General features: G+C 32.4%; 1 protein-coding gene across 1 annotated transcript in view; it reads right to left on the bottom strand.

Annotated features, from left to right (window-relative positions):
- Positions 1-10,731, bottom strand: part of LOC106463921 (calmodulin-binding transcription activator 2-like) — a 101,672-nt gene that overhangs the window by 3,875 nt on the left and 87,066 nt on the right. The window contains 7 exon segments of the mRNA XM_022391560.1: positions 2,968-3,093; positions 5,120-5,147; positions 6,003-6,077; positions 7,176-7,405; positions 8,021-8,163; positions 8,417-8,595; positions 9,666-9,990. Of these exon segments, the coding sequence (XP_022247268.1) occupies positions 2,992-3,093; positions 5,120-5,147; positions 6,003-6,077; positions 7,176-7,405; positions 8,021-8,163; positions 8,417-8,595; positions 9,666-9,990 (1,082 nt within the window). The 3' untranslated portion in view covers positions 2,968-2,991.

Here is a 10,731-nt window from a genome sequence, read left to right as displayed (position 1 = left end):
ACTAATTTTTAAAACTTCATGTATGTATTCAACTTCAAGAGATTATCCATCAACAGAATCCAGAAATGATCATCAAATAATACAGAAGTCAAGAGTAACACAATGAACATTGTCCAACTCTGAGAACTATTTTCTGTCCGAACTACGCTTTATGTTCTTTATGAAAATGTGTTTCCAAAATATGCTAGAAGAATACAGGGGGTAGAGGAATCCATGCAATTGAAAGGCCTGTAAAGCAATGTATAGTTCTTGGAAAAAAAATGTAAAACAAATTTGATGAAAATTAAATAAACAGTTTATGAGATACAAGGTAAATGAAACTGCTACTTTTTACCGTTTAGTTCCAATATTGCCACCAGGTGGCAGCCTACAGCCAAAATGGCTTGCCACATTGCACTCAAACTTTCAGAACACCTTCCTCCCAGTAAAGGTAGCAAATCCTGTAGGTTTCATGAAAATCGGAGAAAGTTCACAGTTTACCATATTTGGCCTTTTCGTGAAGTGGCCCAACATAGGGGGCGCTTTTTGCCACCAAAAGGTGAAATTACCACATTTTCGCACAGCAATTTCTCAATGCGCCCTGAACTTGTGCGCCCAAAGTCAGCCGCCATAATTTTCGTTGAAATCAAAGTAAGAGATGCTAATCTATCATAACATGCATAAAAGACCTTGGCTGACTTAGGGCGCAAGCCACACAACCCCCGGGAAAGTATGCATAATTACAAAATGTAGTGATTTGCAGCGCCACCTATGGGCTGCGCCCTTAGTCAGCCGCCAACATTCTCACGTTTTTCAAGAGTCAATACCGAATAGACTTACACAAATGAAAATCTATGTGGCTCGCTTAGGGCGCACAGAAATATCGGCATTCACAAACCTAATTTTGGTTATTTTGCCATTTGGGCCGTTTTTGACCCCGATATTCCAGGAGCCTCTTAAAAAAAAGCGGACCCTATTGAGGATAGAAAATGTGATTTTTGTCCGTTACCAACATATATCTACCTATAAAAAAAGTTTGTGACAAATCTGAAGGGGTCATGAATCACCACCCGCATGACTCTTATAAAAACTGGCTCTTAAAGTTAACAATAAAAAACATACTTTTGAGCCTTCTGACTTCCCCTTTTTATTGTATTTGTAGGAATTTTGTAATTGCAGTTTCTTACAAGATCTGAGGAAAAAATAAAACCTTTAATTCTGCTTTGTGAAATCAATAACTTTCATCTACTATCACAACTCTCACAAAAACTTGGGATAAATGAATTATCTTAACTACCTACAATTCAGTTGAACACTATAGTTTCATTTATCTTACATAACACTGAAATATTGAGATATCTTTCATTCTTTCTTACTTCATTATTGTCAAATTATATTTTACTTCCACCACCTTTGCAAATTGGATCAGTTTATGTTTTGGTTTTTATAATTTTTTGTTGATCTTTGAGTATTGATGGTGCTTGAACTATATGAAAAACATACATGAAAATCTTGATAGTTCTATTTCTAAACAAAAACATTCAGAGAAATACAAGTAATGACTTCAATACCACATTTATTACCACACTCAAATGAATGACTTATCTTTTTTTATCAGGTATTAATGTTAGATAACTATTATATACAATTTTAATCAATTTTAACTAGTGTATAATTTATCCTACAACAAGATGGTAATTATTTTACTACCTTGTAGTTGCATTTTACTCTAGTTATGAGACTTTCTATTTTAGTTATTTTACAAAAATAGTTTAGTGTAGTTAGAAAGCTGCCTGAATTTTGGTTAATGTTGCCTGGTGTATAATGTAGCTGGCTAAAACAGTGTATCTGTTTTACCTATCATACAATGCATTTTATTGTAGCTAGAAGGCTGTTTCTGTTTTACCTTTATATTAAAAGTATTTTAAATATTTAAATAAGCAATTCAGTGAAAACCATGGCCAGTATAAAGTAGCAATGAAAAAGCATGTACCAGAACGACATTTTGACATTATTTGGTATTTTGTAGGTAGTATTATGACAGCAAAAAGTTATTCACTTTTGGGAAGGGTATGTAACAGCCCTTTTCAGTGCAAAATATTCATACATTCAGATCATAAGGATGTGTTCAGATTGGGGATTTAGACCTTCCAAGACAAATGTATTCCTTGTACTTAATGACATTGGAAAACAAGGGAATATATATCAACATGAGGCAACAAGACCATCCACAAAGAGCCCTGCAAAGTCATATTCCAGTAGTGGTAAGCAAAGTTATGGTGTGCCTTGTAATGGGTGTGATTCCAAAACATAAAGATCAGTGGAAAAAGCAACTAAAAAACATAATCAAGAAGGATCTTTATTTCTTAAACTGACAGAAGTTACCTGTACCCAAGTTGTTTCCATGAAATATCTGTTGAACCATCACAAATCTCAAGCAGCTAAAATGAAACAGGTATTCATACATTTCAATAAAAAGACATCCACATCAAATCAAAGATGGATTTCTGTGTGATTGGACTATTAAAATGGATGTTTACAAATATTGATCGTTAGACATTAGATGGATTATTGAAAGCCTGTAGGGAGGATATCCTTATGACATAGTCTTTTGTAATGGAAGGTATACAGGAGGGCTATTTTCAAGATGTATGGTCATCAGATAGAGAACAACTGTATGTAATGACATGGAATGCATTGATGGAATGAGGCTCCAAATTCATTTTAATATAGCATACTCAAACTCTGTGTTTATTTTAAATATTCAGTTTTAGTTTGAAAGATGTTTATGTTTTTCCAAATTTAATGTATCATAATTTATCTTTCTCACCTTTAAGGTTGCATATTTTATGTGTTTTGTAAGGTGTATCTTATTCTAGTTACAGAATATTTTTATAACTCAGTTTTTCTAATACTTGTGGCTTGCCAAAAGAAGTAATTTCATTCATAGATTAGTATGTTAGTGTTAGAGGAAAGTAAATTATTCACCTTGTTGATTAACAACTGTTCAAGTTACAAAGCTGTTCCTGAGATTTTGGGAGCTGTAGCTGCCGGTCTGTTGTTCAACCCTGTAATATCTTTTTTTCTGAAGCTAAGGCACACTGTCTCTGTAATCTAAAACGTTGAAACATATCCTTCTTTACTTGTGTGTATAATTCAGATTTCATACGCAATCATACAACAATATTGTCAGAGATCAAATAAAGTGAAACTTTATACTCATTAGCTATCCTGGATTACTCATTTTCATTGTGAAATCTGATAAGTACACTACTTGGTCTACATTATTTAAAAGCAGTGCAAGTCATCTAGTTTAACATTAAATCCAATTTTACTTGCATTTATCATCATTAGTTTTATTTTTGACCTTCAGAGGCCCAACTGTAAGTCTGAAGGCTTAAAATGCTAAAAAACCTGGGTTTGATACCTGTGGTGGGCACAGCACAGATAGCCACTGCGTAGCTTGTGCTTAACAACAAACAAATCATCCTTTTTTTAATGTTTCGTGAAGCACATATTTTATAAAGTTACACAGTTTACTTAGTGTAATAACTCTCCCATATCAGGTGATTAAAAATTATGACCAAAAATGTTATTTTTAATAAGCATATTTTAATTTTCATTTAATATTCTCATTGTCCATTAAAACTGTTCATCATTTGAATCAATCCAAAACCTGTTGTCTCAGGGATATATGTGATATTATAAATTAGCTACCAGTTAAAGAAACTAAAGATGAGAATCAGAAACTAAACCAAGATTAACTGAAAAATTCGTTTCTAAACTGCTAAAAATGAAGAACATTTTTAAAGTAACTAAAGGCATAAAAATATAATTTCTGTGTGGACAAATACAGGGTGGTCCAAAATTATCTTTCCTCTTTCAAAATGTAATAATTAAATAACTAATGACATACAACCATGCAGCCTTCAACATCTTTTAGCCCAACTCAAACAGTTTTTTTTTTTCACTCCAGTCAGTGATTGCACATGTGGTGCAGCGTAATTACAGACACAAGTACAGAAAACAAGTACCATTGAAACCAACTATCCTAGAGTGGATGAAGAAGCTCTTGCAGGCAGGGAGTATGTTAAAATATTGAAAGTTAGGCAGTACTGAACAAGGCATATGAATCGTTTCAGCATAGTCCACAAAAAATCACTTCAGTGTGCTTCACAAGAACTTAAGATGCCAAAAACATCCTTGCTCTATGTCATTCATAAATGTCTTCATCTGCTTGTCAACAAACTTCATTTGGTACAGGCACTGCATCCAGATGATAAGTCAAAGTGCAAGACATTTGCAGTGAACCTCCTTGACCACATAGATGGAGACAACACATTTCTAGCACGTATAATGTTCAGAGATGATGCTACATTTCATACCTCGGGTAATGTGAATCATCATAAAGTCTGTATTTGGGGCTTGGAAAACCCCATGACACCATTGAAATTGTGCATGATAGCCCAAAGGTGAATGTGTTGTATGGTCTCATGTGTGACAGGGTTATGGGTCCTTTCTCTTTTGCTGAGAGCACTATTAGTGGGAGTGTATACCTTGACATGCTGGAACAACCATGAGTAAGCTTTCAACAAGATGGTGCTCCACCTCACTGAAGTTTGCTGGTTAGATGCTTCCTAAATCAGACGTTTCCAAGGCAATGGATTGGTCGGGGTGGGCCAATTTCATAGCCTCAGAGTTTGCCAGTCATCACTCCACTAAATTTCTTTCTTTGGGAGTATGTTAAGGATATTGTGTATCACACCCCTACAGCAAACATTACGGAGCTAAAAGATAGGACAACAGATGCCATCACCATTGTAACTGTGGACGTGTTACTGTGAACGTGAACTGAAATCGAATATTGGTTAGACTTGTTGAGAGCCACTAATGGTGGATATGTAGAAGTCTACTAACATGTCAATAAAAACTGTTTGAGTTGGCTAAAAAATGTTGAAAAACTGCATAATTTTTATTTCCTTAGATATTTAATTATTAAATTTTAAAATAGGAAATATAATTTTGGACCACCCTGTATAGTTAACTGGTTACATGTTAGTTAGCAATATAAAAAACAATAATATAATATCAAAAATTTGTGATTTTGTAAGGAAAAATTCCTCCAAAGAAGCAAACTCACCACTCTTCCACTCAACAAGTCTGAGACACTGTGGAAGGTAAGCAATGGAGAAAAAAAAAGATAAAAGCCAGTTAGATAGAAAAATGACTTTGTTAAATTCAAAAATTAAATATGTTTATGCTGCCATGATATTCATAATGACTGTGAATTTATGAACAAAATTTAAATATTTTTACTTAAATTACAAAGCTAGTTTGTGTATCTAGTGAACTAGAAGTTGTTTTACTTAAAGACCCAAAACAAAATATATTTAGTCTTATAATTTTAGGACTTAACCCTAAGATTACAGACTTTCTTAGATACCATTATCTGCAAGTGGAATATGCAAAATGTATCATATTGAGTTATTTTATGTTTGTTTTTATTACAAATGTTGTGTAAAGAAAGACCAAAAAATTGTATTGACTTGCTCATTTTCCATGTAAAATACATGGGAGACCTCAGAAATAATTAATGGTTTTAATGACAATGCTGACAATATTTCTGTTTAAATTTCTGTGTGCGACACATTTTATTGGCACTCCTGTAATCAATACAATCATGAGCCCCAGTGGAACATAAACAGTTTAGAAAAAATGTGTTTAAAAATTCAATAGCAAGTAACAGTTTTGTTTCATATCATAACAATAGACTAATTAATTTTTCAGGAAATTCTGTACCACCCTGCATTTAACAGGTTAATTAAAAAAAATGCTCAAATTTTTCAAAAATCTAATGAGGCAAAAAAAAGTTACTGGAAGTTTTTTGATAACCTTTATAATATAAAAGGTAGGATAGATATTAATAAATGCCTTCTTTCTTATATTTAATTCATCTAAATACATTAACAAACTTCATAACATAGATTAGATTCTAAAGGCCAAAGATAAGGTAAAATCCTCACTTATTTTTTGATTGTCTCATAAACTGCTGGATTTTCCTTGCAGCTTGATGTCGTCTTCTCTGTGAGTACGTATGTCTAAAAGTTTAAATGTAAAATAAAAATTAGGTCTTGATTAATTGAAAGATCATTGTAATATTTCTGAGAAATTAATACTTTCATCATAAAAGTTTAAGAATATTAGAGATTATTTCATGTTACTAAAATATTAGTATCAAAATATTCATTCTAGATCACTTCAATTACCAAATAATATATTCTGCAATTTGTTAATGCTTTAAAATTTGTATTTGTATATGCTTAAAAAATATTTTTCAAAACATTTCTTAACAAGCTATATCAAGTACCACACTTCCAAAGTAAGCTACAGTTACCCTTAATACAAACTAAAATTCTATAATACACTGAAATGAGTTACAGTGGCCCTTAGTGCAAGCTAAACATTCTACAAGCTACTGAAATGAGCTATAGTCCTCCTTGGTACAAACTAAGGTTCTATAAGCTACTAAAATGAGATACAGTGACCCTTAGTACAAGCTAAAATTCTTGCAGCTACTGAAATGAGCTACAGTTGCTCTTACTACAAGCTATTGAAATGTGCTATAGTTTTAACAAGTATGTCTGAAGAAGTTACAATTAAATTCAACTTAAAAACCTGAATAAATAAATCATAAGAATCTATGAAAACAGAAAATAAGTGTGAAAGTTAAAAATTACTGAGCTTTTTCAACAATAATGGAAACAATACTGAAACACCTGCTTTTATTCAGTTCATTTGTTCTAAATGAAAAATACACCATTAAATATTTTAAAGATGTCCTTCATCTCACTGATACATCAGAACTTTGTCTACCACCTAATGAACCCAGTCAAGTGCTTGGTAAAAACATATGAATCATATCTCATATAAGATGTTAGGGAATGTGTATGCATGGATGTGTTATTGGGTTCAGTTACTTTAGAAAAGCCAGAGTAAAATGTATTTAGTTTTTTTAATTGCAGTTTGACACTCATGAATACTATACATATATAATAATGCATACAAATTTTCATCATATAATCTACAAACTGACCAAAAGAATTTAATGCAAGCTGATTGATAATACAGTTAATAACACATAGATTGATTTGTGCAGTTTAATATTATCCTGTAACAGTGAGTGACTTCAAACATACTTAAAAATTGAAGTTGGAGCTCTTCCATGGTTTGAGCTATAACATTTATTATACCCTTCTTCTGAGTGAAAACTAGGATTCAGTGTTCTGTAATGTCCAATGTTGGTTGGGCCTGAACCTGCTGAGATTTGGTTTTCTTGGCTTTTCTTGAGTTGTTTGTATTTACAGTAATTCCGGTACTGGGTTTGTATTACTTGAGCTGCTCTTGTCATTTGTTTATAGTAAAGATACTGCAAAACAAAAAAGACTAATTAAAGGAATTTGTTAGAAGCTCCCCTTCCCAATTAAAAACAATACTTTTAAACCTTGAGAACATTCTATTGTTTGTAACAGATTATATAATAATATAATAATTTTTTTAATATCAGGGAGTAGTATTTATGATGCTAAGTTTAATCTGAACCTACCATGTTTTTAAAGTCTCATTCAAAATAAAACATTAATAAAAACTGCCATTTTCATGGCTAGTTCCATTGTTCAATGGTTGCATGCAACATATCTACTACTGTATATTTATATATCATAGGTATTAAAAATGGTATTGACCAAAAGTTTAAGTTTTTGTTTGACAAAAAATGTAGATAAGAGCAAAAGTTTCTAGTCTAAAAACCTAAAGAGTTTTATAATGAGGTGTACATTGAAGTTAAAGACAATGGATAAGATTCAAAGTTTACTTTACTAACTGATTAACATAAATGCAACTATGTCAAGTGTCTTTCCTGATATAACACTAATGCAACATATTTAAAGTAAACTAGTTATTGAAAGAAAAAAAAGGACAATATTTCTACTGTCAGTCAAGTATCTAATCTGATGTAATAGATCATCCAACTGAATATTCTCACCTGCTTATATTTATGATAATAACTCTGAATCAATATTGCTGCTATCTTTTCTTTTTCATCTTCTTTACATTGATGACCTTTATAAGAGTGATAAGCTTTTTGAATGACTTTAGCTGCTTCATAAAGCTCTCTCTGTTCTTTGTCTACATATAAAACATCAAGGTTTAACAATTACAGTCTGAAGGTGAAATATGCTGACTGATACTAAAAAAGAAACAAAATATGTACAGAAAACATCATTTTCAACACAAGATCAACAAAAATCATTCACATATAAATAAATATAAATAGTGAGTACTATAAATGAGAAAAAAATTTGTAGTTTAGGAGTGACAAACTGAAATATGGAGAAAGATTTAATATGACTAAAAAACCAAAAACAAGATAAACACATACCTGACAGTGTTAAGCTGGAGAAATCATTATCCATAATTTTGCCAGAAGCTTCTAAAAATTCACAAAAATCTGCAGTGATGGGTGATGAAGAGCAGGACTCAATGGTGAAACTAGATGGACTTTGAAGACTTGAAGAGTTAGGACTAATAGAAGAATGTGGAGTGCTATGACCCCAGCATCTAGAGAATCAACACACACACACACAAATTAGAAAAACATTTTCTTATTTCAAACTAATTCATTATGTCAATTCTTGGAATAACATAATCAAATGACACAAAAACCAAATCAGATCTGTAAGATATATACAAACATCCATATAAAACGTTTACTGTTCTTTATTTTCTTATACCCAGTAGCTAGAGATACGATACTGGATCTTGATTGTTGTTTGGTATGTTTATTATGTCACTATTTTCATGATAATTTTTTTAACTGCAAAGCACAAGATTTTACGTTGATGAGATCTAATACATATGACAAAATGGAAATTGCAGTGGACATAAATTTTGATTGTTATGTAGTTCTGTAAGAAGGAGGCACAACTAAAAATATCTTTGCAGCCTGCCATCAAGTATTAAAAAAAATGTAGACACATTTAATTGTTATTTTTGTGAGATTGATAAACTCAAATGTTAAGATTTTAAAATCATGCATTTGTTTTCCTGTTAAGTATGCACAGTTGCCATATATATATCTGAAATCCTGCTATGTAAGGCATAATTCTGAAAATTATAAGATCTTTAGCAAATAGACATCAAGGTCTGTTACCATGCCTCCAGCGAAAGGGTTTCTTATAAATTTTTTCCAACTAAATAATATCTTGAAGTACATAACTCTATTTGCTTTAAACTCATTTATATCTTCATCAGCTCATAATGCTGTTCACTTCATATAAAAGTATCTATAATTCTGACAAAATTTCATATGAGAAAAGAAAGAAGAAACTAATACAATTATAAGTTTGTTTGTGTTTTGAATTTCGTGCAAAGCTACACGAGAGTTATCTGCACTAGCCACCCCTAATTTAACAGTGTAAGACTAGAGGGAAGGCAGCTAGTCATCACCACCCACCGCCAACTCTTGGGGTACTCTTTTACAACCGTATAGTGGGATTATAATGCCCTCACAGCTGAAAGGGTGAGCATGTTTGGTGGGACGGGGATTCGAACCTGCAACCTGCAGATTGCGAGTCGAGCACCCTAACCACCTGGCCATAAAATTATAAGAAGTTATAAAATTTTCTGACCTATAATTATGGTCACTCAATGCAAAACTAAATTCTTCATTCAGAAGAGAATGAGGAGATTCATTCATTGCACACAGTTCTAGAGGAGGTTTGTCTTGACTGGAGCAATTCTCATGAAGTTGTTCTCTCTCTGTTTGTAGCATCTCTTCATATCCTATTTCTATCAGCCCTTCAAGTCCCCCACTGATTGATTCAGAAGAAGATTTAATGTGGTCAGGCATGGCAGCAATGATTTTCTCAGCCAAGCTTAAAACGTGGTTGTTTTCATCATCCATGTTGAGATCATACTTGCTAATCCTCTGTTGGTAGCTAGAAATGGATTTTCCTAAAGCAAAGTAAAATTTCAAAATTAATGCAAAATTAAGTTGTTTAATTTAATATAACATAACATTTTCGGGCAACATGGGACCTACTGGTCCATCTCAGCTGTTCCACCCTCTAAACTAAATTAAAATTATTTTAAAAAAATTAATAAAAAATTTTAAAGCCAGCTCTTTTCATTCATACTCTTATCAAGCTTTTTCTTAAACTCACTTAAATTTACTGCCTCTACAACATCTGAAGGCAACCCATTCCAAAGACCAACCACCCTGTTAGAAAAATGAAACTGTCTTAGCTGAAGATGACTCCTACCTAGTCCTAATATTCTCATTGTTAAATATAAAAAAAGATGATGCATCAACATTATCAATTCTCTTTACAATCTTAAACACCACAATCAGATCCTCCCTAACTCTTCTTTTTTTCAAGAGAAAACAATTTGAGAGATTTCAGCCTCTTCTTGCATGACAACCCATCCATCCCAGACACCATTCTAGTAACCCTTCTCTGAACCCTATCCAACAATTCAATGTCTTTCCTAAGGTAAGGAGCATAAGACTAAACACAATATTCCAAATGTGGCCTAACCAGTGACCCATACAATGAAAGTATAACCTCTTTAGACTTGTATTCAATATTTCTATAGATACAACCTAAAAATCCTATTTGCCCTACCACTAGCAACAGCACACTACTTGGATGGCTTTAGAGGCTGATCAACTGTTACACCAAGATCCCTTTCCTT

This window comes from Limulus polyphemus, unplaced genomic scaffold, assembly GCF_000517525.1.
Source record: "Limulus polyphemus unplaced genomic scaffold, Limulus_polyphemus-2.1.2 Scaffold1517, whole genome shotgun sequence".
Taxonomy (NCBI): domain Eukaryota; kingdom Metazoa; phylum Arthropoda; class Merostomata; order Xiphosura; family Limulidae; genus Limulus; species Limulus polyphemus.
Note: the sequence above shows the minus strand (reverse complement) of the source record. Positions and strands in the feature narration are given on the sequence as shown.